Source organism: Haemorhous mexicanus, chromosome Z (assembly GCF_027477595.1).
Source record: "Haemorhous mexicanus isolate bHaeMex1 chromosome Z, bHaeMex1.pri, whole genome shotgun sequence".
NCBI classification, from domain to species: Eukaryota; Metazoa; Chordata; class Aves; order Passeriformes; family Fringillidae; genus Haemorhous; species Haemorhous mexicanus.
The window spans coordinates 35,066,164-35,092,466 of record NC_082381.1 but is presented as its reverse complement, the minus strand read 5'-3'; the positions used below and the strand labels follow the sequence as shown (position 1 = coordinate 35,092,466).

General features: G+C 39.7%; 2 protein-coding genes across 4 annotated transcripts in view; both read right to left on the bottom strand.

Annotated features, from left to right (window-relative positions):
* PGGT1B (protein geranylgeranyltransferase type I subunit beta) overlaps positions 1-16,968 on the bottom strand; it is a 36,633-nt gene extending 19,665 nt beyond the window's left edge. The window contains 3 exon segments of the mRNA XM_059837197.1: positions 3,714-3,781; positions 11,932-12,050; positions 16,825-16,968. Coding sequence (XP_059693180.1) covers positions 3,714-3,781; positions 11,932-12,050; positions 16,825-16,961 — 324 coding nt within the window. The 5' untranslated portion in view covers positions 16,962-16,968.
* A 213-nt stretch (positions 16,969-17,181) lies between these two features.
* Positions 17,182-25,924, bottom strand: CCDC112 (coiled-coil domain containing 112). 3 transcript variants are annotated; one of them, XM_059837194.1, is made up of 10 exons: positions 25,857-25,924; positions 25,390-25,505; positions 24,137-24,258; positions 22,452-22,541; positions 21,071-21,146; positions 20,101-20,491; positions 18,912-19,319; positions 18,080-18,175; positions 17,469-17,584; positions 17,182-17,391 (listed from the first exon to the last, which is right to left on the bottom strand). In XM_059837194.1, the coding sequence occupies exons 1-10, from the start codon at positions 25,902-25,904 to the stop codon at positions 17,361-17,363; spliced, it is 1,494 nt and encodes a 497-aa protein (XP_059693177.1). In that variant the 5' UTR covers positions 25,905-25,924; the 3' UTR covers positions 17,182-17,360. The 3 variants fall into 3 exon arrangements, with proteins under 3 accessions (XP_059693177.1, XP_059693179.1, XP_059693178.1); XM_059837196.1 differs by lacking the exon at positions 25,857-25,924 and adding an exon at positions 25,696-25,723; XM_059837195.1 differs by lacking the exon at positions 18,080-18,175.
* Between the last annotated feature and the right edge of the window lie 379 nt (positions 25,925-26,303).

Below are 26,303 nucleotides of genomic sequence, written 5' to 3'. Positions count from 1 at the left end.
TGTCCACCAAACCAACACACCTGGTTACAGCCAAGAAGCATAATTATGATTTCAAAATACACAAGTATGCAATTATCTAATTTCTAAATAAATGCCTACTTAATAGCCATATGACAATCTCTCTTTTGCATGTTTTGATGTACTTCACAACACATTTTGCAGGGGTTCAGCTAGTACGGATCTTCACCTGGACATGGGTAGCCACAGCTTTAGAGGTGTCTTTTTCATGTTATAATGACTTAAGTTCATCTAAAGCTCATGATTTTAGCTGGTTAAGCTAATTTGAGTAAAAATTACAGCAGTTTGCCAAATGCAGTATCTAGTCACTAATTCAAGGTGTCTCTGCTTCTGTAATCTCTTTAATAGTTCCGAAACTATTCTGCAAGATCTTGCCTTTTCTCACATTGTGGAGCCACAAAATGGTCTGGGTTGGAAGGGACCTTAAGGTCACCTCGTTGCAACTCCCCTGCCATGGACAGAGACACTTTTCAGTAGACCATATTACAGAGGACCTCTAAAAATATAATACAGAGGTGTTTGCTTAAACTAAAAAAATATGTACAAGTGAGATATTTTGGCCCAGGTTTACTTGGGTCTTTATAGTATTTTTTTTATCTTACATTTACTTTTATATTCTATTTATTGCTATCTTTTTTGTGATTCACTCTGTAAAACATTTATAACTATTCATCTTTCACCAGTATCAGTGTTGCAGCCTTGAGAAAATACAATGTTTTGTCAGGAACACAAAAGATATCTTTTTTCCCCCCAAGTGAAAGCATATGTTAATTACCACAATCTTACATAAAAGTTGCAGCTATTGAAAACTAAATTCTGATTCACAACACTTTCAACATACTAAAACTGAATCACAACACTTTCAACATACTGAAAAGACCTAGGCCTATCTGAAACTTTGAGGAGACTGTTTACCCCTAAATTAAAAAGCTTAAACTGCAGTAACAGCAAATCTGAGACATTTCAAAATCTGGAGTCATTTCAGTATACAATTATTTTCTAATTCTAAAAGTAATCATGTTTTGAATGTGACGATAGAGGACTCACTCTCAGCCTTCATTCACAGTTAAGACTGTCACAGTTGGTGAGGGCTGTGTTGTGAGTTGGTGGATATGCTTTTGTTTCACTTTTGTTTCTGTCCCAAAAAGATGCAAAGACACTACTGTCAAACATCTCAAAGGCAACAGCTAAAACACCACAACTCCCAAATCAAACCCAAATAACCTGCTCTTGAGAGATTTAGTAAAGCTGGATATTCTAACATAACCCTCACTTTTTTTCTATTATTTTGAAGGGCCTCTAGTGACTGAATAGATTTGGCCATCACTCTTAGAGTTCAAGAATGAAATCACTGTAGAGGCATGTGATAGATAGCAAATGTCAATGCAAATCCAAAATGCTTACAGGCTTTTTAAAAAAATATTTTTCACAGCAGACTTAACAGAACACTTTTAAATAATGAAAAAAGAAAAATGATGTGACTGTAAACACATCCCAGAGTCACAGCAGTGAATTTCCAACTCTTTTTTCTGAGCTATTTCAGAACATTTCAAGCAACAGTGCTGGAAATGCTTTTAACGTTTCTTTGCCAAAAAATCAAACAGATGCAATCCTTCAAATGCAGATACAATGAAGAAAGTACTGCAATGCTTGAATAAAAACCACATCCATGTGCGAACAATTTTCTAGAGATAGTGACCTTGTAGCTAATTTCACAAGTAACTTGATTCCAGCCCTTTATCTCATATGTATAGTGGCCAACACATACTAAGACACCAATGGACAGCAACATATTTCCAGTAAAGATAGTATTTCAGTATGAAGCAGTTACTATTGGAAGGTGAGAATTAAATTAAAACACCAGAAAGTGCTTGGAGGAGAAAACAATGCTCTGCCAATCTTACAGACTTTTGGCCCTCATGGTCCTTTACAAGATCTCAGAACTATATCCAGAATAAACTCTCCTAGCTTCATACACTGGGGAGGATATGAAACAGGCTTCCAAAAGTATGCACTACTACACTATTTAAAATAGAGCTGCTAAAGGTGTGATAGAGCTGGAAAGGGAAAGTAGAGGCCGGTGTGCAGGGAGGACAGCAAAAGAAGTACAGTAGTTCTATCCTGTGTTTGAGAGTGAAGAATCAAATAGTACTGAAAAGTGGATGAAAAATCTGTGAAAGCACAAAACTAGCCTCTGCTAACCTCATTTCTGTCTTTTATTAAAAGCTCTTCCTTTTCATACGGAAGTTTAACCCTCTTGAACCTCAGTTCACTGGGCTTTAAAGCATTTGTTCTTATCATCATGACAACCAGGGATGAACAGACATGCCTAAGCCTGGATGGGTATCAGGTGCAGTCAAATATGCATGATTCAACACAGGAAGAGAAATACCAGTTGCAGTTGCAGACATTGACTTTGGAAGAAACAGTCAGGCCCAGTCAATCAATACATGCCTCCCTGGCTGGTGTCACTGCCAAGATTTTAGGTGGTTTTTTGACAATGGGATGGCCTACATGGCACCAGACACATTGGCATCAGATCGGATTCACTTCTCTCAAAGGACCTGGACAAGCTCCAGAAGTGGGTCATGAGAACCTCATGAGATTTAACAAGACCAAGTGCAAGGTGCTATGCCCACGTCAGGAAAACCCCAGACTGGGAGAAGAAGAGAAGTCATTGAGAGCAAAGGGCTTGGGGGCCCTGGTGGGTGAGAGGCTGGACATGACCCGGCCACAAGCACTCACAGCCCAGAAAGCCAAACATGTCCTGGGCTGCATCCAAAGCAGTGTGGGCAGCAGGGGAGGGAGGGGATTCTGCTCTCCTCTGATGAGACCCCATGTGGAATGCTATGTCCAGCCCTGGGGTCTTCAGCACATGGTGCATGGGAACCCGCTGGAACACATTTAGAGGAGGCCACTAAGTTCATCAGAGGGCTGGGGCACCTCTCCTATATGAAAAGGCGACGAGAGTTGGGATTTGTCAGCCTGGAAAAGAGAAGGCTTTGACGAGACTTAATTGTGGTCTTCCAGTTCCTGAAGTGACCCTACAAGAAAGATGGAGAGAGAGCTTTTACCAGAGCCTGCAGTGACATACAAAGTGGGGATAGCTTCAAACTGAAAGAGGGCAGGTTTAGATTACGTATTAGGAATAAATTTTTTACTGTGAGGGTGGTGAGGCATCGGAACACATTGTCCAGAGCTGTGGAATCCCTATCCCTGGAAGCATCCAAGGCCAGGCTGAATGAGATCCTGAGTAATCTGGTCTAGTGGAAGGTGTCCCAGCATGCGGCAAGGGGACAGGAGCTAGATGATCTTAAGGGCCCTTTCCAGCCTGAATGTTTCTATGATACCAAAGAACAGCACGTTCTGCATCACTTAATTAGGACTATCCTGCCTGGCTTCTCTACCTCATGACAATTCTTCAGTTAGAGAAGTTTTCCTTTGTTAGGAGAAGACCAAAGAAGGAGGAGACTGAACTGAGATAAGCCACAATTTGTGCGTCAGTTTCTTCACGTATCATTTCTGTGTGTTTTTTAAGCAAATTTCTTAAAAGTTCGGCAAACATTTCAGTATTCACAGTACAAAATACCCTGCCTTCCACACATTCTGTAATTATGCAGTTTATATTATTAAAAAAAACACAAGATCATTTATTGCCTAATTGAAAGCATTTCACATACACATTCTTAACTGACCTTGGAGGGATTGAATGGCATCCCTAAATATGAAGAACCTCTGAATCCACAGCGATTCATATTTGATCCTGGAAAAGATTAAAACAATATACTCAACTAACTTGTTTTGTTGAAACATTTATTATAAACCATAATTATCTAATGAGATCAAGACCCATTAGTTTAACACTATTCACAGCCTTAATAAAGTGTGCACGTGTCTCTCAGTCCCCAACCTTAGTTTGGTATCTCTCTGATTAACAAAAAAAATAAAGAAAACCACGAGCAAACTTAACTTACTTATTGCTGTAGTGACAAAACACAAAGCATCAGTTTGTTTTTTTTTAATTTGGTGGAAATACAGTTTGTGTCACCACAGACTTGTCTTCCATGCTCACAAGGAAAAAAGAGAAAAGGACTGCTCCCCTGGGAAAATGGCCAGAGTTAACATATTTTTTTATTCCTCTCTGGATTCATGCCTGGTAATACCATCTGTTCCCAAGTAGAACTGTTTCGAGATACTTCACAACATGTTCAAGGATAAACAATTCAGTTTTAAGCACATTGTAGCTATCAAACATTTCTGTCAGTGACACAGTGTAATTTGTTTCAAACGCGTCACAATACCTGAGCCTGCAGCACATAGAACCATGAACCACACGCTGTCGAGAGTTTGAGTACAGCTTTGCAGGGCTCAAACTTGCTTTCACAGACAGCAAAATGTCAGTTTACTGCTCAGTGTGTCAAACTAAAAACCTAATGAATGCCACAGTCAAACAGCAGCAGGTTGTTCTTAAATACTATCCACCTCTTTTAAGTTACTCAGCCTTTAAGCTGAAAATCCTCACGGATATTAGAGAGAAAATTGCACCAGAATAAATAAGAATGAATAGTTTTACAGCTGAAAGCTCTAAGCAATGTCACCATGCAATGTGGGCTACAAGATCCGGCATAATTTAGCAGCATATTACCCTCTAATTCTAAATATACTCTGTATAGATGCAAAATTTAAACTAGAGAGGTTTTATTAGCTTAAGAATTTAAACTTGGCCTGAAGTATGTAAGTTTCTCTGCCAGACAAGTCTTTGGAGCTAACTGACACGGAGCAAAACACCTGCAATTCTCCACTTCCTCCACAGCTCAGTCAAAAGCACTTCTTAATGATTCTACACATGTAACAAAAGCAACTTCAGCCTGCTTAAAAGCTGGTGTGCCGCAGTCTGATCCACACAGAGGAAACAAAAATAACTGTTTTATTTTATTATAATATAGACATTCTCAGTAGAGAACATATGTCTATTCACTTGCAGAGTCAAAAACTTGCATTTCATGTTGCCTCAGCCTCTGGAAAGCACAAAAAATTAAATGAGTCTTAAAGACTAATCTAAGGTCCCAAAGGACACTGCCCAAAAACGCATCACAATTTCAAAAATGACACAATGTGAAAAAATCAATAAGAGAAGACCTAGAATTCCTGCCTGGTAAGTCATAAATTTCCTAGGCGACACCGTGTGGGGGAAAAAAAAAATCACTCTTCACATTCATTTTCAGTAAAATGAACCTGTGTCTTAAGTGCTTAAGCAAACTAGAACCTTCACTTTGAACTGATGTGAAAACCCTTTACCTAGAAAAGAGTTATTATGGTGCTAACACAGCTAAATTAAGGCAGCTGTGCAGTTGAACAGAACTCGGCTGACTGTTGCTAGATGGAAGGATTCATCCCAGAAATACTGATTCCCATAACTGGCCTTTTGGAGTGTAGCTTGTAATTCATTATAAAGGTAGAAATGGCAGCATGAAACCCAAGTTTGTGTGCTGTTAGTGGGTCAGTCTGATCGCCTTCCGAGTTCACAGATGCTACACAAACAGATTAAAAATAAAGCACATTAATGAAATCATGATCTATTATTGCTCCCTTTAGATGTTCAATTTTCATACAGTATTTCAAAACCTTTCTTATACTACTAAACTTCTATCAACTAGAAAACAGCATTTGCAATTTTAAAATTGCAAAGTTAAAGTTGGATTTTTAACTGTATTGCCAGAAATTTAAAATCTATTTTGACACTTTTTGTCAGTACTTCTCATCTCCCACTCCAAACTTCACACCCTGCCTCCTAGGAAAAACAGAAGACTGGCACACTCTTTTAGGAAAACTTTAGGGCAAACTTTGGAGGGAATTTGATCTTGTCCTTAAATGCATTGATGTGCTTGCAATAGATGCTTCCTAGACCTTCCCAGACTATTACAAGGAGTTGCTAAATCCCTAGTCACAGTATGTGAAGTAAAAAATAGAATTCTGAGTTTGTAAAGGAAGCATTAAAACAGGAAGTGAAAACAGCTTGTTTTTAACCACATGACTCTGGAACACTGATGTAGTGTCTCAAAATGGTTTTTTAGTATCCTGTGAGCATACTAGTTGAAAATCAAACGAAAACCAAAGGCAAGTTACAGGAAATGACTGTCAGTTTATGAAAGAAACTTTACCAAGTGAAATTTCATCTTCTGTAAAGTTGGCTTTAATAGTTTATTGCAATTTACTTGTACTTCTTGTTTTATGTAACAGTCTAGTATTGCTAATCAAACTCTTTACTTTCCTGAAAAAAAAAATGGGCTGTCAGAATCAGAAACAGAATTAAAAACGAGACAGACCCAAATTAAGAGTATGTGACTGCAGCCTATGTGACTGCAGTCTATGTCCCTTGGGAAAAAACTGCTGGAGTGGCCAGTTCAGTTCCATCAGTTTGCTGCGCCGCAGCTCAACTGCAGCTGTGAAATGGTACCACCTGCTGCTCACTTCCACCATCAACCTTACTTAGCCACTTTCTGCAGGAGCTTAAGACAGAGCAAAGAGTAACAAATACTTCTTAAACTGCTGCGTAACTATTTGTGGCCGTTTGAAAGCTGAAAAAACACACCTAAAAAAACTTTTCACATTTGACAACTAAAGAAAACTGACCCTTTTCCAAAACCAAAAGACTTCATGCTTAAATCAAGAGCTGAAAGTTTCCTGTGAAGAAAAAGATGTTACTCATATATCCTTAAACCAGAAAGTCCTTAAGATATGTAAAAGAGCTTCAAGCGATGACCACAAACAACTTATCCTAAGAGCTCTTTTTTTTCCAGACAGGGCATTTTTGTTAATTATATTTTATGATTTCTCTTGCATGGAAGGATTGATAAACTTTTACCACTAATTTTTCACATTCAGATTATCCATGCATTTCTCTGGCTGCAAGGCTTATCTCCTTTTGCTAAGTACAGGAGTTTACATACATTACTAAAATCTTATAACATATAAAAAAAATCATAGCTTTAATCATAGGCTGATTCAGTCCGTACATCCAGATAAAAGCAAGCAAAAGCTCTTCTCGCTGAACTAGACCTTGTAATTGCTCCTGTAAATCAAAGCAATAGAGGATGTCACTAATGCAAAGTTGCATTCTCTAAAATGTCTATTACACATGTAGATAAACACTTCAAATGCAGCCATAAAAGTTATACTGGAAGAAAATTTGCATTTCTTCTCAAGAAACTCATGATCAGAAAGCTCATATGTATCGATGATTCCAAAAAAGTCAATGTCATTTTATACTTTTTTTCCAGTACTGCCACGTAAGAAGAAAGAATCACTAATACAAATCTGAATTTAAAGCTGGATAGAAGTTTAAGGTCTGTATGTATCATGTATCATATTGGTTTTCAGTCTAGTATAAATAGGTCCTGGGGATTCAGACCAACAAATAAAATATGTTTTGGTATTCCTTTTGGTTACATTTTTTAGTACAGCAAAGCTAGTGAAGCATCCAGCTGTCAAAAAGTACAATTTTCTTCCTTCTCCTGTAGTGGGCTGGCATTGGCACTCCCAATCAACACAGTTCACCAATGCAACACAAAGCTAACCTTCTGTAAGATAAATAAATGTGTTTTTTTCTGCCACTGCAGCAAGCTCTCAAACAAATGCCACTGTTCCTGTGGGGGAGAATGGTGGATGAATATGGCCAAGCAGTGTGCTTCCACTGTGTAATTAGGTTAGTTGAGTACAAAGCTCTGGATTCACTTTCTTTTAAAAGTGCTGAACTGGCCCTGAACGTGACTTGCAAGAAACTAGAATAAATCTTTCTTGAATTGCTATGAGCTGCACATTAGTTAGTTAAAATAAACTTGAAATTCTGTCAAGGAGCTGCACTGTGAGAGGAAAAACAGTAAAATACTGACATGATTTTAAGAAAAAGCAATTAGCTAAAAGAGGGTGCTTTGTCAACCCTTTCTCAATTTCACTAACACTTCAAAAAGTAACATTTTAATCTAAAAATGTATCATTTCTGCTAGGCTTGTAAAAGAACATCACCTTCCTCAAAATTAAAAAAGAATAAAACACTTTTTAAGATTTCAACTTCTTTCTAATAGGAAACATAGTTAGGTCTTCTTGCAGCGACCACACAAAGAAAACAAAACTACATAGTAGCTATGGACCTAAGTAAAGCATTTTCTAAAAGGGAAGGAAAGGTAACAAAGGCCAAAATCTGCGAAAGTTAAAGCCAAACTATTTAGCATGAGTTACAGAAGACAGGGGTCCTTCAAACATGCAGAAGGCAGCAGTAAGTGAAAGCATTCAGCTAAGAATGTGTTTCTGTGTGAGGCTCAGTTTGCAAACAGGATCTGTTGCCATTCCCTCCTAATTAGAAGTGGTATTGATCCAGTCTCTGGAAGACTTGAGCTAAACTTATGGTACCAAAAGGACATTTTTTGTTTGAATCACAGCTACAATAAACCCATGGAAGAATACACTCTATCCTGACAGATCTTCAGCCTCCTTAGTGCATTTTGATTAGGCTGACAGAGCATATGTTTGCCTTCTTACTCAGACCAAGATCTCAACATCACTGTGCTTTAGTTTCAAAGGCTACAAACCACTGAAGTGAAGCTATCATTAGCCATCAGACATATTACATACCAATAAATACAAACATGTCACTTAATAATATCACAGGTTATTGTGAGACTTTATCTAGGAAGTGCTTGAAACCACGAAATTCTGAATTTTCTAGCAGGTTCTGTAACACTCTGCTGTAGTGGGTTGACTCCATCCAGCATCTGAGGCAAGAAAGAGAGATGAAGAGAAGACTCACAGAGTGAGACAGAGACAGTTTGATAGGTGAAGCAGAAGTTGTGGACGCACAGCAAGGCAAAGTAGGAATTAATTTACTACTTCCCATCAGCTGGGCAGGTGTATAGTTGCTTCCCAGAAAGTAGGGCCTCAGCAAGTGTCAGGGTTACTCAGGAAGACAAATGCCAGAACCACAAACATTGCCCCTTTCTCCTTCTCTTCCCAAGTTTTTATTTTTATTTTTATTGCTGAAAATGATGTTAGATGGTGTGGGGTGTCCCTCTGGACAGTCCTGAGGTCAGCCTGGGTCAGCTGTCCTGGCTGTGTCCCCTGCTATATCTGCCATGGGAAAAGGAATGCAGAGGAATCAAAAAGAGCCAGCCTTGAGTAGCACTGCTCAGCAATAGCTGAAAGACTAAAACATAAAACACTCTTTTAGTACCAGGCTCAGAACACAGCAGATTAGAGGCTGCTATTAAAAAAATTAATTCTAACCCAGCCAGTGCACCTACTATAACAGTTATTGATAAAAATAAACAGATACTACGTTTGCAGAGCACCAACTACTCAGTCTCTCATCCACTGGAAAAAAGACTCTAAGGTAGCAGTAGTTCTCAAAATAATATGAATTTACCATCTTAAAAAAATGCTTAAAATAAAAATCAAGTTAAGTGCTGTGCATAAAGGAACCTTTGGGGGGACAAACATGAAAAGCAAAGAAATTTATTTTTCTAATAAGAATTACAGGAATTCTCTTTTTGACTGATACCAAATTTTAGAAATTCAACCAATGATGCAATCAAGAACAAACCCCAAGATTCTGTAAAAACATATTACCATTTAGAATGCAGCTTTTAGATTGGTTTTCAGTCGCAGAGCCAAAGTTTGTGAAGACTTTTATTAAATACAATGCAGTTACTTTAGATTGGTGGAATTCATCATCATAAAAGAGTATTTTAATTTAAATTTTTATAAATCAATATTCTAGGGAAAGAGACATTTATCAGAATCCATAAAAAAATGCTGCAATAGCATTTTTCTTTAAAAGTAAAACATTGTGCTTTCTTGGTTTTGGTTTTTGTGTTTTTTTTCTTATCTGGACAGATTCAAAGCAATCGAGCTTGTAATCTCCTCTTTAACTAGAGATGCGCAAGCACTTTGAAACCAAAAACTTCAGTGCTGCAGCCTAGCACAGTTTAGTCACTTCTTCAAAGAGGCCAAAAGAGGGAGTAGGAGCTCTGCTGCTGGGAGGCTGCCAATTAACAAGCACTGCACCACGCAGGATTATAAACTAGAGAGTCAATACATTTTGCTGGAAGTAGACATTACCAGAGTGTAGGTGTTTTCCTTCTTCTCATTTAGTCATTCAATATCCAGCCTGCTGCTATCAACATCATTTACATTTTGCACTTTCTATTGTCCAACAGAAAAAGCAAAAATGAAATACAAATGACACTGAAGTTTTAGCAGACAAGTGACCAGATAAGAGCAGTGTTATTACCAAAAGCATAGGAAGAACAAGAGTTATTACAGTATGATACAAAAATACAGGACTGAAGGGCAGCTTGTTCTTCTAGTGAAAAGCAGATTTATTACTTGGAAAGCACAGAGTGCACTGCCAAAAGTGCCCTCCCCAAAACTCCTCTCAGTTTTATGAGGGGATGATAGCTAGAAAAAGAAGGAGCACATCTCTGCCAAACTGTCAGCCTCCACATCTGCACACTGATATTTTTACTGCCCTCCTTAGGAGGCTCCAGACAATGGCAATATGCTAAACACTGACCAGGTAGAATCCCCAGAGAATCCCCAGAGAAATACTGTTGAAGACAAACAAACAAACAGAAATGCCTGTTCTAATCTCTCTTCTTGCCAACTTTCCTCTTCTTTTGGAATCAAATCCTGAAAACTGGGATAAAAGTCACAAAGTGAGCAAACTCCTAGAAACAAAGCATGTACTGTGGAAAGATTTCTTAACAGTAAGGCACAGGAACCTACTAATCATTAAAAAACTCTGTCGGAATATTTATACAATCCAAACTCCTATTTTTCAAGAATCAATCCTTGAATGCAATACAAGAAAAGAGAAATCTATCAGAACTAGTTCCTGTGGTGGGTCTGATGGTTTCTAAATCTCCAGAGTATGAAAAAGGATTTTTATATTACTGTAAAAATAAAGCATCAGCAGTCCTGACGTCCATATACTTATTTCATAAAACTGATTTTAGAGACCTAATTTGTTGTATTTAGAGACCCTATTTGTTGTACATAACTAGAATAAATAATAGAAGGAAACACAGAATTATCTGCCTACATCCATCCAGACAGGCAGGCAACTGGAATTGCTTTTTCTCTGGAGACCACCAGCCTGGATTTGTGCCCACACCAGCATTTAATATGCCAGCACCTTCTGTCATAGAGCAGCAGTGCCTCACCCACATCTCCCTCCCTCCTTCCCACCCCTTGTACTGCCACCAGCCATTCACCTGGGCTGCCACACAAAAAACTGCCAACACCAACTAGTCCACAGAAACAGCACCTTCCTAACTTCTGTCAAATCAACCAGGAAAGGGACATTTCCTGCGAGTTCCCTTGACAGCTTTTCTGCTATGCACCTTTCAATCTGAGGACAGCTGGGATTCAGCAGCAGCATTATTCCTTCTCAAAACCTAGGGTAAATTCAGCCTTCAGAGATCTAAGGAACATCAGGCAGGGACTGTGTTTATCCTTTTTTCTTCTTACTCTTACACCTCTAAATCTCCAAAAGCTGTTGTAAAAAACCACACTTCCTGGCACTGAAGTGGAAGTCAATATAATCACTATTACACTTGTAATACTTTTACAACAAATGCATTTCTTTTAGAACCAGGTGAAACATTCCTCCGAAATGCCTAAGGTGTAACTTTATTATACTATTTTATACTGGCTGATCTTCAAATTGTATTTGGCTTTTTCTAGCTTTATTACTTGTGAGGGTACAAGATGTGCTCGACATCACTACCTGAAATTCAGGATTCACTTCAGGAAGGTCAACCTTGTATTTTATAAAAACAAGAGTTATCCACTATTCCCCAAGTAAAAAGCAAAAGTAAAAATGTTAATATCAATAAAAAAAACTAAAAACTCACTCACTGTCTTCTGTGGGAAGGACCTGCAGGGAATAAATCCATTCTATTATATCATCTTTGTTCACCACATCTAAGGAATCCAACATATCCAGACCAGAGAGTGCGAAAAATGCAATTGTCAACCTAAAAGAAAAAGATAAGACTTACACTTCCCACCATAAATATCATGGGGAAATTAACAAATGGTTGCAGCAACAGACACATCTATGAATTCTCAGCCTTTGACAGTGGTGCAACACAGAGCCTAGCTTAGAGTACATGAAAGTATTGGGCAAAACTGGACTGCACAAAATAATGTTCTTTGTACTGAAAACATTTCTCTGCCTCATCAAGGTTTTTCTTAAAAGCTGTCCCTCCTTTTATATAATAACATGATGTCAATTAAAAATTTACCTAAGGGCCTGCTTACCCAAAAGAAAACTCCAACAAAACAACCCACTATGAAATAAACTAGGTTATGATATTAACATATGGAGCACTAGTTCTCTGTGAGGAATTCTTACATGTACAATCCCCTAAATATGCATTAGGCGCATATGCAAGGTAACCCTTAACCACAGTAAGCTGCCTCTTATTGTGTCTCAAACACAATTTCAGATGCTTAGATGTCAATGTCAAACAGCAAAGCCTACTTCGTAAGCAAACAATGCATAAATAGGCATACAGCATGAATTAACATCTAGAGGTACTTATTTTTGGTCCTTGGGTGTAAAGCAGCCTAGATGACTACCTTACTTAAACATCTAAAATTAAGCCTGTCACATTCAAGTATCCAACAGAGCAGTGGAGTAGCTAGCTTGCTTAATGTCCTTCTTTCCTACAACTTGCGTCCTTCCATGAATGTGTGCTATCATACCTGCTAACTAACACCTTCTTTACTGGGTTTAACTCAAACCATTGCAGCCACCCATGGCATGGCCCTCTAGCAGTGCATTTCTAACTCTGAAAGAGCTCCAAAGTAACAGCACTGGGTTAGGAATGTGGGGGAATTTACTATGAGAGAAAATGCTCATGCAATGGTACCTTGGATGCTCTGACTCAGACTAAAATTAGCTGGATGTTTATTTTGCCACCCACACTTGTCTGCTGATCCTTCTAGAAATTCTTGCTCTCCATACACCAGATAAGATGATGGAATGTGAAACAACTGCTACACATGCAGAAACTAAAATTCAGTATGCCAAGGAAAGCCAACAGTTAATACCAACTTTCCTTACAAGATTAAGTTGTAATTTGTATTTACCTCACAAACTGGTGAGCCACCTTGGCCAGAGGTTGGTACCTCTGAAGTGATAGATGTGGACAGGAGCCTTCATAGCCACTTAATTTCTGCATGAGGTTCTGCACCAGAACCACAAACAGTAAGACCATGTGAGTCAGCCCAAAGCACACATCCAAAAGAATTATTCTAATTAAAACACAGCAGCCAAATGACAACGCAGCAGATGCTAATCTCAATACAGTGGTACAAACTCTCAGGGTCACATTCCTAACAGCAGGCTGGTAAAATATGTATATTTACTGTCATTATTTCAAATAAATTTTTCGAGAAAGCAAAAAAATATGCTGCACAAAAAAGCATTTCGATGTAGAACAAGAGTATATTTTAACCCTTCTGATGACTACGAAATTGCCTTTCAAACTGCAACATTAACACTTCAAGGCTTATATAAACTTTTTCCATTGATTCAGAATTTGACCCTGGATAATAAATTACTAATTTAAAAAAAAAAAGGATTTTACAATAAACTATTTCTTTGAAATACTGCCTGTATGTTCTAATTTTCCAAATACTGACAATCTTTTACTAGAACATTTTAACTCTATTTTACCCAGCCTAAGTTACTTCCAATGAGGCACAATCATGTCAACATCAGCACTAGAAACAGCTGCAAAGTCCAAAACCACAAGGCTATACATACAACACAGACAGCAAATCTCACCTACAGTTAAAAACGCATGTGTCAGATGTATGAACTTAAAAAGTGGTTTTAAATATAGTTAGGGTTCAGTTCATTTATTCAGAGTTGACTGTCTGTCTCTAGCATTACTAAAGAACAGCCTGTAGTGTGATGGAATTTATTTACAGTGGGCAAGAGTGTCTGGCAGCACTGGTCATACATAGGTTGCAATACAGCCGTTTAGGTACCACATCTTTACTCCATATGCTATCCTCCCTCTCAGACAATTAACAGACGTAAGTCCTAGCAAAAGCAACTCTTAGCAGCACTTCGGGTGACAGACACATGCTAAAAAGAGTAAAACTTTTTATCTACAGCCATTTCCACAGAGGATGGCCACCAGGACACTTTGGATGGCAGATTCAGATCCCTTTGTCTTCAAGCAAGGACAAAGACTACAGTTTTACAGAAGAATTCAAAAAGCATTGGAAGTGACAAATTTGAGAAACTGATTAAGTGTGCTATAAAGAGCACCGCGAAGTACCAGAATCTTAAAGACTCCGGAGACCAGAAAGTTGCATTCTCCTGCAAAACCTCACAGTGCTGACAATTTGTGTATATTAAACACTATCAATCAGAATGTTTAAAAACTATTCTTGCTGCAACTACTGTTGCATGTGAATAACTAGAGATAAAAATAATTACAAAGGCTTTGAGGCAAGAAGTTGAGTAGAGAACATGAAATGAACTTTCTTTATTCTCCGTTATTGCTTGACAATCTACAGTTTAAGTTGGAATGCACCATCACAGCAAGGAAAATTTCTCTACCATCCTTGTCTGGTGACAACACAGTTTTCTACTGCAGTGCAGTGGAAAAAAAATCTCACAAATGACCTTATTTATTTATTTATTTAACAAATCTGTCTTTAATTTAGTTGAGTTCCTCCATTTAACTCAAAACAGAACCATTCCAATTCATGAAGAGAGGAAATATGATAAAAGGGTAACGGCATTTCTTTCTACAGCTGAATCAGCTCCAGAGGTTTGCTGAAGGTTTGCTTAACTCAGTGACCTTGAACTTGGCAAAAAGGGAAACTTAATACCCTTGAAATCAAACTGGAGATGATGCATTTATGGTTCAATCTCCCGCTCAGAATTTGTCATGTGTACACCCCAGCAGAACATGCCTACATTGTCAAGGGCCTCTGGAGATCACTGGTCCCACCTTTTGAAGAACACAGGGCCTCAGAGGAGACGACCCAGGAGTCTGAGAAGCCACATCCTTAAAGGTGACTTCCTCACTTCAATGGGCAAGCTTTTTATGGTTAACTCTTCTAACAGCAAGGAACATTTTTTCTACAGACACACAATTCTCCCCTAAGCATCTCATTCCCATGGTCTCTGGCCCCATCACCACGATCCTTTGCAACAGTACACCTCCATCTTTCTTTGTAAGTAGCTTCCCACCCATGTAAGACTGTGATTAGATGCCTCCTTCTCTAGGCTGAAGACATCCCATTTCTTTCTCTTTTCAAATGTCAGTGGGGCTAAGGTTAGCTATTTGTGTTATTGCTCTAGTACACCTGTATGCTCTGGTCATTTTAAGGTCTATACAGAGCTAGGCACAGGATGCCTAGACTTCCCCTTGCTGTCACCTAAAATAAATGAGAAAGTAGACTAAAACACCAACTAATTTTTAATAAATAAATGATCTACAGCTCTGCAATCAAAATTCCACAAAATTAGCCTGGTTTGGAAAGGACCTCTGGAGATCATCTCATACAACCCCCTTCTCCTAATGAAGCGTTATCCAGAGCAGTTTCTACAGGATTGTGTCCAGGCAGGTTTTCAATATCTCCAGGGAAGAAAACTCCACAACCTCTCTGGGCAGTCTGTTTCAGTGATCAGCCCAGTGTGAGGAATTTTTTCTCACAGTGAGATGGACTTTCCTTTCTTTCTGTCTGCGGCCCTTTGCCCTGTCACAGGGACCACTTAAAGAGTCTGGCCCCATCCTCTCACCACCCACCCTTTAACATACTTGAATGCATTGTTAAGACCCTTTCTCAGTCATTTCTTCTTCTTGAGGCTGAACAGGCCCAGCTCACCCAACCTTTCCTCACAGGACAGATGCTCCAGTACCGTATCTTCTAAGCCCTCTGCTGGCTCCTCTCCAGCAGTTCCATTTCTAACTTTTCAATATAAAGTTGTGTTATTTCACACAGAGCTCAGCACTATCTGTTCTAGTCCTTACATGTTTATGCCACGTGTTTGTGCTCTCAAGCAAAATAAAGCAGGATGATCTGATCAAAGCAATGGAGCTTTCCGCACAGAATGACTTGCCAGACATTATAAAGTGGAAGGAATCTTACTATTTTATTAGCTGAATAAGATTATCAAACCAACTACTTGTCTCCAATATTTTATCAAGTGCAGCTTGATAATCACATTACTGGTATTCTTATGCTTCCGATGTAAGAATACCAAATAAGTTCATTCTGAAGCCACTAGAAGAACATATTTCACTAGTATTTTCTCTTTTATACTAGGTAATGAAGACTTAAAAATATTTGTTACAAGAAGAGGAGTCTTCTGCGTGCCGAAGTAAAGCTTAGGTGATTTATTTAAAATGGCTTCCAAGGCAGATTAAAAGAGTGAAGCACTGGATTTAAAACAGATTAGAAGGATCAACAAGTCTTCCCTCGTGGATGTCAAGGAGTTTACGCGAGCAGCGACAACACCCCTACGCTAACACATATTTTTTGAGAGCCGTCTGCTGGTGGGCAGATTTACAGGGATGTTTTTCCTTCCGGCCGCGGGGCGCTGCTCCCGGCGGCCGGAGACGGCAGCGCTCCGGGAGGGGCTTCCCGTCACCGCGACCGCCCGACGGGAGGGGAGCGCGGCCGGGCCCGGCCGGGCGGGGGGCGCCGGGCGGACACTGCGGCGCCCGTCCCGCCTCCCGCCGCGCGGCCCACCGCAGGAGCCCGGCCCGCTGCTACCTGCTGGTCTCCAGGGACGAGTAGCGCTCGGGCAGGATCTGGAGGCACCGCTGGAAGAAGCGCACGTGCCGCTCCCGCAGGAAGTCCAGCCGCTCCGGCTCCCCCGGGCACGGCGCCGCCGCCGCCGCCATCTCCATCTCGCCGCTGCTGCCCGCGCCCGGCGCGCCCGGATCGCGTCACCCGCGGCGCCCGCCCCGGGGCGGGGAAACGGAAGGGGGAAGCGGCGGGGAAAGGGAAAGGGGGAAAGGGAACGGGAGAAGGGGGGAAAGGTAACGGGGGAAAGGGAAGGGGCTCCTCAGTGCACTGCGGCGGGGGCCGGGGTGGCGACCCCACACTTAAGGGGCCGCCACAACCAGCTGCGGGAAGAAGGCGCTTTTAATGCCAAGGGACATCACAGCCGGCCGGTGTGACAGCCGGCGTGTCAAACCCGACACTCGCAAAATACAGAGGTAATACACGGCATGGGTCAGGCCGGCTCTGTGCCGGGAAGTGCTGGCTGCTGCTCCGTACTGCGGCAGGGACAGGCTGGCGCGCAGCTAGGACTCTCCTCTCCAGGCTGGGACAGCTCTGACAAGAAAAAAAAAAGGCTTAAAGTATAAAAGTGTGCTTGTGTCATGTTGCACGTCCATCGATCCCCTCCTCACCTCTGAGAAACGCGCAACAGCGGTTCTGCAGCTGCTGATGCCATCTCTTGACTGCGTTCCTCCCCCTTGGAAGGTGTGTTCCACCTGGATCGGTCTCTGGTGACCCGAACCTCGACCTCAGAGTGAAACAAACAACCAAAAATAATTGGCCTTTTTCATTCATCACAAAAGGAGTTCCATGATACTCACTGGCTGTTCACTGTAGAAGACAGTGACACCACTTGCTCTCATTAAATTTTAATAATTTAATAATTTAAAAGGTTAAAGTCTTGTTAAACCCAGTATATGCAAAATGCTTCTGGGAGACAGCCTACTAATGGAAGAAAACTATTTGAGAAAATTAAAGCCACCACCCATATAGGAGCTCACTGGCCCTACCCAGTGAAATACTACTGTGAGAGACATAAATTCTAGGGATTTTCTTCCATTTTTTAAAACAGGAACAACTATGCCTGCTGCAATTCTGTCTACTGATAACAGGCATGACTTTTTGTCTTCCTTTATCAACCACTTAGATAATTTAAAACAATTGCTTTTTAGATCAATGAAAAGAAACTCTGCTTAAACCACCAAGCTGCACACATCTCTGGTTAAAACAAACAGAAAGTTACCTTCTCTCTTAACTTTGCCAATCTTTTTTCTTTTTCTTGTTTCTCTATCTCTTTAGTGTGTTTCTGTAGAACCCTTAGCTCCAGTTTATGTAGATCCTGAAACATTATGAGTGGAAAAGCAAACTTTCTTTGGAAGTAAAACAAATGATGTAAAAATATACATGTAGCCTTTTCACAGCTTTTTTTTTTTGTTTAGTTTTGTTTATTTTTGGTTGGTTTTTTGTTTTTGTTTTGAAGTTACTGTAATAGTAAAAAATAAGGTTTCACTAGGTAGCTTTATGCTATAGCTTGTCCTGCACAAACAAATTATAGTTAGGTGGCTCTGAAATAAAAAAGTAGTTCATACTCTGTTTATAAAACTTTAGTATGAAGGCTGACAATAATACCAACTCTTCAGTAATTACATTTACATTGATATGGGATCTGACTTTGCCTAACAGATACTGAAACCTGCAGGATATTCAAACAACTCTTTCTATTTCCCATCTGAATAGAGCACTCAGTTCCTCTGAAGTCTCCTTAGGCAGCACAGCCCAAGTAGTTTTTCTCAAAAAATTATTTACTGAAGAAATAAAACCACTTCTATATGGATAAAGAAATGTGAGCTTGAGTAATCCTGCAGAGTTCAATATCTATTGAAGAAAATTAGCATCTTTGTCTAAAATCAACTTTTATACTGTTTATCTGCAGTAGATGCTGTTATTTGTAATGAATCAATAATGGATTTAGATGAATGGTACCTGGATTTTAAAACCTGTTTAACTGATTATATTGTAGTAGGACGTATCAAATTTAAAACAATGATATGCAAAATGGAGGTGAAATTACGCACATGCTCTTGAAACTTAGAAATTTCTTCTGCAGCAATTTTCTTCCTTCCCTCCGTTTCAGCTTTCTCTTTCTTCTCTATTTCAAGCTTTTCAAGTTCCTCCTTTAATTTTTTTTGCAAGGTATTCCTTTCCAGCAGTAACTTCACATGGCTTAGGTGCTCTTTTTGTTGCTTTTTCTCTTTCTCTTCTAGTTTTAGTTGTGATGCTTGATCTACTGCAAATGCTACTACTTTCTGTTTCTTCCAGACTTCAACTGCAGCTTGTTTTCTTTTTCTTTCATCTTCTGCTTTTTGCTTCTGAGCTTCTTCACCCTGTAGCCATCTTTCTTTAAGCATTTTTTCTGATTTCTCTTTATCCTTCAAGTTGCTTTCTTTTTCTTGCTGCTGCTTTTCTTTCCACTTTTTAATTGACTGTAAGAGACCATAGGAAAAAAAAAATCTAAGGTTTTCATGAAAATTTTACATATTCACATGGATTGTCTGATGAAGACATTTGTTCCAAGAACACAAAATGCACATAGGAATTAAAAGTCTACTGAAGGCAAAACCTTAAACCAAAAAGCACCTAAGTGTTTTGTGGGGTTTTTTTTTCTATTTTGTGGATCACACAAGCAGGCTTAACAGATGTCTGCTAAAACTGTTTCACTTACAGCAATCATAATAACTTCGGGTAGTTACGAATGTTGATGCAATATACTTTTAATGCAAACGTATTTCAGTTCTTGTTTTCTCTCCAACAGATTTTATAGTAGGTCTTATGCCAGTATATCTTATATTACTTAGAAAGTTCTTGAGGGAATCATAATTCTGCATGTCAGTCTTTCTTAGGTGTATTGCTTACACAGTGGGACACACATTCTTAGAGACATATGTAACAGGAAGACAGGATCACTAACTGCTCTGGGCTTGGCACCTAACTTGCTAGATCACTGATTTCAAAAGCATTTGTAATATACTTTGGCAATACACAGGTCACTTCTCTGTGTTTTTAGGTCTTTCCCTATTTGTAATTATTTATTAAAGACAAATACTTTGGCAGGTTGGGGATGCTAAAGACCTCAGTTACATACCATCAACTGTAAGAGAAATCTGCCTAGCACTACAACCTGAGAGGCAGATACAAAGACAGAGTATGCATTTCAAAAATAAATCTATTTTCTGAAATCTTCAAAAGCCTAAGGGGTTATTTTACCTCTTTCTTTCTTTCATGTAAAATTATGTATTCTTGATACCATTTGTCATGCTGTTCTATATCTTCTTTTGTTCTTCCGCTGAGATACTCAAGGGCTTCATCCATGTAAGACAGCCTTCCTCTGTATTTTGTCCGTATTTTCAGAAAATTTTGATGATCATAATCATCCCAGCCTCCTTGCCGCCCCCCTGTTCGCTGAAGAAATTTTTCAAACTCTATTACTTCTTTGGGTAGATGATTTTCCAGTGTTTTATCAACTGTGATCCTGGCTGATGGTAACTTCCAAACCTTTTCTGCTGTGGAGCTCCCTAATGCCCACAGTTCCACTTTTCTCTCAAAGAGACTGAGCTCATTAATGACAGCTTTTTCCTCTTTCAAAAGCTGTTGATATCTGAAAAGAGACAAACACTGAAATGTAAGGAAAAAAAAATCCAGTATTCATTGTCCATTCACCAAAAATGAATTTTGTAATTGTTCAATGACACACAAGAGCTATTCTTCAAAGATTAAGAACAGAAGTGGTAACAGCACAGTTGTAATGATCCGGTAATAAAGCCCTGCACAATGGGAATTAAGTTACCCTTTTACTGAAAGAACACATTTATGGCATGCATACAATTAACTCAATCGCCTCCTGACACCAGTAGAAGGAAAAAGAAACCCCCTAAACCCGATCAGAAAACACAACAGCAACAAAAAAATCCCCCACAATCTAATCTCTTCTACAGCCTCTCTAAAAAGCTATTCACAGGCAAATCGCTGTTACACTGGAATGCTGCAATAGCTGTGTAAATACCCTCTCTAAAAGTCAGTTTATCAAGATTCTAACGCTGACAGTTTGTCCTTTGATTTACATATCACAGGCATCACTACAAAAAGAGTAAATCATAAGAACAGTTTGCTAGGGAATGCAAAGTTTTCATTGTGTTTTACAACAGCCCTTTTTCTAGTAGCTGAAACATGTACATACATTTGCCTCTGTTCCTCTTTAAAAGCATTGATTGCATTTTCTATTTCTTCCATCATTTCCTTGATCTTGTCAACAACTAAAAAAGGAAAAGAAGAAAAAAAGCATATAACTTAAGAAGCCTGTGTTATTTATCAGCACTATCCAAAAATGCAGGACTTGTGGAGACCTTCAGGATACCTATCTCAGTGTACAAAAAAACATGCATTTCCATCTCAAACAGCCTTATAAGATAAATACTTATTTATTCAAAAGGTGTGTTTATGAAAGGACTTAGCTAACTGGATGCAAACGCCAATATAAATGTTTATTTCCCTTTGAGAAGTCTCATCTTGACTAACCTTCAACTGATGCTCAAATTATGACACTTATCCTAGAGTTGCACTTGTGTTTCTTACAGCAATGCAGTTAATGACTTAAGCACACTCATCTCTGGTTTATACCACATTACAGCAATCCTATTTAACCTGCAGGCAACTACTTCTACAAAGCTGACAAAGAAACATCAGAGTAAGACTTTGTCCTCTTCTGTCAGTGTGCTGTAGTCCTGACCTAAGATGGTAATACAGCTGTCCAGAGAAGATGTATTTTGCAGTGGAAGAAAATCCACCCATTAGATTAGATTGTATTATTAAACTAAAATCTCTTTTAAATCAGCCCAACATCTCTATGGGCACACTGAATGCAGTTCAACTAAGCTGTATTTTGGTAGAGTTATATAAACTAATTTTTCAGCTTTGATGCCTTGCTAGTTCTTAGTATGTTAACTGAAAGTTTAAGTAGATAATGAATTTTTTAATAGATAAAGCACTGAATAAATGAAATGGGATGCATTTTATCTAGCATCAGAAAGCCTTCAGCTAGCAGGAGGCCCTCATTCTGAGCTCTGCAAAAGGTAGTAGGTACCACATAAGGATGGTTCTTTCAGAACCTATTTCCCAAAAGTTTTAAAACATCCAAACTGAACAAACTGCTGCAGCATTTTCTGTGGAATATTCCAGTTTACATTTCAATCTGATGGCTAGAAATGAGTTCCCTGTAGAACCTACTCTGTGACCTCTTACCAGATCAAAGGGGTTACATGGTAGTAGAATACCAAGCTTATTTTGCATAAGGCAAATGTTACAGAAATCTGGCTTTCAACAACCTCAAGGAACGAACACACACCACTTGTAAGACCAAGTAAGTTTCTGTTTCCACGCAGAACTGCACAGTCTTTTACCATTACTTAGGTTTCTGCCATTTCTAGGTTTAGTCTTCCCTTTCCAGATTCCTGCAAAATCTTAAAGACTGGAGGAGTATCCCAAGTCTGCAGGAGAAAGACAACTATGCAAGAAACCTGTCTGTTGATGAAAATGTTTTTAAACCCGCCATCTTGACTTACACTCTGGTGTAGGCTTCACATCTTTCAATTGCTGCTGAAGTCTCTTCACGTTGTTTTGTATTTTTGATAGCTGCTGCAGGACTTTAGCTTCTGTTAAACAAAATAAGGTGCTGATAGTACTAACAGTTTCTTTGTTCATTACATTCAGTAAAAGAACAAGAGCAATGAAGTGTCCAAAATAAACCAGGGGTTTGATTTAAGCAGGGACACAAATTCTGTTTGATGATAAGAAACTGTCATAGTACTAAGCATTTTAACTGGTAATTGCATGTAGCTGACCACATGGTCTATGTTAGCTCCCTACACAGCATCCACAGATTTTAAAATTAGTAGCTGCTATTTCTAAAGGAGAACTTTGAAAATATTGCCTATGCAGGTGATAGCTTCTAGAGTTTTGAGGCAGACTTTGACCTAGGCTTCAAAACACCAATTTATGAAGAGAAAACAAACTCTGAAAGTGTATATGAATGTACTACTTCAACAAGATTCATTTATTTGTTGAGTTAAATAGCGAAGAATCAAGGCTTTCATGCGCTCCAAGCATGTGTGCACTCCTTTGCATTGTTACCACTGGGCTCCTTGTGAGTCCATAAATACACTGCTAAAGAGGATGAAGTTCTGGCTACTTCTTAGATACTAAGGACCTGCACCTTCTATCCTAAAAGACTTGCAGTAGGGAAAGTATAAGTCCCTGCTGAGACCACAGAAAATCTTACAGCATACAGATCATGCTGAAAGACTTCAACATAGTAAATGGGAACCTGGGGGGGGGGTAGTACACTTTTGTATCTTTTAGGATGCAGTCCTTCTCATCTGACATGTAGCGCTCTCATCACTGTCCTCTTTATTATCTCATAGCATCATTTCCATTCATATGCCATGCTCCCTTCTTACTCATGGAAAAAAAATTTCTGAACTTATTAGCTTAGTCATTCCTCAAAAATGTACATTTCTTAAAGACTGCAAGATGTAAAGAACATTCTAAGATTCCTTAAAGAAAAGGCACACATCAGAACACATGCAAATTTGTAAGAAAATATACTTTTAATTGTTTCTACATCCCTTTTCTTTCGCCAACTTATTTTGATCTGTATCAGATAGCATATCATGATTTATGTGATTATTGCTGAAAGAATTCAAGTACTGTGAGTAAAGGGAGTAACTTTTTTTCTTGAACTGCATTATAGTCTGTAAGTGGAACAGATACTGTAGCACAGACTGTGTACCAACTCACAGCACTATTTGAACTAAGAATATTCATTGCCCAAAACCTAAGAAAATGTAAACACAGAACAGTTTAAAGGGATATTTAAAGACAACAATCAGTGTGTAAATGTTGAGGTACGAATATTTTTATGGTACCTTAGCTGGACTATATTAGGTTTCACAATATACACACAAAACTGATTCCAAGTTTCTTGAACAGGACCTTTCCACCACGGTGGTTTTACATTGAAGATCAAAAGATCACAGTGAGTAACACATGAGGCCCAAAATGTTTATACTTCTGAATTTTGTAGTGAACTGTTTAGAAGTACAGTTTCCACACTTACCAGTATACATCTTCCATCTAAACTGATCTCTCTGTACTACTGATTTTTAACCCATTTAAAAAAACAACAGCATACTAAAAAAAAAAAAAAAAAAAAAAAAAGGCAAATAAGCCCAAATAAAACCTCACTTACTTTCCACCTTCCTGCTGACAGTCATGCTGTGGTCCAGTTCCTCAAGTAATCTGTATTCTACCCTGAAATCACTCTTCCTGTTATAAAGGTGTCCAGTTTTGTCTTTTTCCATATTTGCAAGCCTAGGAAGAAAGGGTGCCACAGTAAGTAACACTCAGCGAAGCCCCCAAGATTTTCCAAGGTTAGTGTGCAGGCTGTGTTAACAGGACTGTCTTAGATTTTATACAAATCCCTGGTTTGTTCTACAGCTGTTTTCAAGGAAAATATTTCTGCAGCTATTACTACACACCACAGTAACTCAAGATCTTTAACAAGAAGTTAAAAAGGAAATCACCTCAGTGGCATGCAGTGGTTTACACAGTGAAATTTTATGTGCAGGCATTCTCTCTGGGAGCCTTGCCAGAGTTTTCCTGGGGAAGTGCAGGCAGACAGGCTGTATTAATGCAGTGGCACACCTAGATGGAGCCCCAGCACAGACAACATTACAGTTGTTGTAATGTTAAATGGCATGCCTCACTTCAAATGGCTTGGGAACATTTACATTACCCAGCAGTCAAATTATCAGCTGCAACCCAGGATCCAGGGTCATCAAGGTGAACTCGATTCAGGCACACAGTGTAAAACACTGGTGTGAGACTTAAGTATCCTGTTCAATCAGGATTCACACCTGCAAACCTCTCCTTCAGTCAGACGGCTGCATTAGCTATTTCCCAGAAAGCTCGGGAAGAAAACTCCCTGTTCTTTCAGTTGCCATTGTATTTGTCATCAGCACTTGGTCAGGATGTGGGGAAGCAGATTTAAATCACTTCTGTGCCTGAGCTTGACCCCTTGTTTTTCAAAACAGTGGCCTAGATATTCTGGATGAAGTATTTCAATCTTCTGTGGCTGCAGTTCCCCTTTTGTTGGTATGTCTTAAGGGCTTTAGGTCCTCAGAGGGTAAGCACAGCTAAGCAGGAAGACTGAGAACTCAATTGTGCCTCACACATTTCTTTTCTCGTGCACCTAAGAGCAGCAATTCATACTAAAGTCTTACTACACCACTGGCATAAGTCCAAACGGTTACTCAAACAACAGGGCATTTTGGAGCTCATAAGCCTATCCTGAGCTACTATAATAACCAGAATAATGTGAGCTCCTGAAAAGGATACCTTTGGCCTAAAGATTTCATTACCATATGTTCTTTGAACCTTGAGTTAATAATGTTATCTCCAGAAGAGAATGAAAACGTATTTATGATAAAGTATTTAACTTACTGAGCTTTTAGCTTTTCTGCAGTTCTTATGAATTCAACTTTCTTAGCTCGTTCAGCTTTGATCTTCCAGCTCTGAGCCTGACGGCCAGCACCTGCAGTACTGGAACAGCTCTCATTCTGTAGATAACAAAACCAATTGTTATTAACAACTTTTTTTTTTTTCTTTTAAATGCTTACTAGTTACTTTCAAAAAGACAACACCCCAGTGCAGAGCTCGGTTTTCTACTAGCGCGATTTAAGTAACTTTAAGCGGCAGGGGCACGAAAGTGGAGCGAGGGTCGTGACACGCCCGCACACTCGAACGCACAGTTCAACAGAGAAACGCCGAGCCCGCCACACCGAAGGGCTGTCTCAGGCGCTGGGCACCGCGGCCAGCCCGACACACCCGCGCAGCCTGGGGCTCCTCCGGGAGGCTGCGCTCCTCCGGGAGGCTGCGCTCCGCCAGGCCGGGGTGCCGGCGGCCTTTACCTGCAGCCGCCCGGCCGCCGCCGCCAGCGCCGGGGCCAGCGCGGCCATGTTGCCGCCGGCCCGCCCAGGGGAGGGGCGGGCGCGCCCCTCGCTGCTGCCATTAACTCCTTCCTTCCTTCCTTCCTTCCTTCCTTCCTTCCTTCCTTCCTTCCTTCCTTCCTGTGCCCTCGCTAGGCCTTCTTCCCCTTATGTTCCAGGGTTTGTATGGAGTGCTTCCTTCAGGAGCACCGGGATATACCCTCATTGGCCTGTCAGAATGTGGAGAGTTCCACATGATTCAGTGAATTCTTGGGGGCGGGCTCTGAGGATCTTGTTTCTCACTCATGGACGCTAGGCAGACTTTCAAATGGATGGTCATTTAGCATTTCTGTGGAACAGAAATAATTATTTATCCAGTGGCGTTCCCGATAGGTTTTAGGAACCGGTGCTTTCCCGGCTGCAGGGCGC

Excerpts from the sequence above, each read along its gene's own strand:
- CCDC112 (XM_059837194.1), bottom strand. The coding sequence starts at position 25,904 with ATGGCCGCGCTGGCCCCGGCGCTGGCGGCGGCGGCCGGGCGGCTGCAG. Across the intron at positions 25,506-25,856 it reads CGGCGGCCGGGCGGCTGCAG|AATGAGAGCTGTTCCAGTAC; the intron begins GTAAAGGCCGCC and ends TGTTATCTACAG. Across the intron at positions 20,492-21,070 it reads AAAGAGGAACAGAGGCAAAT|ATATCAACAGCTTTTGAAAG; the intron begins GTATGTACATGT and ends GTCTCTTTTCAG.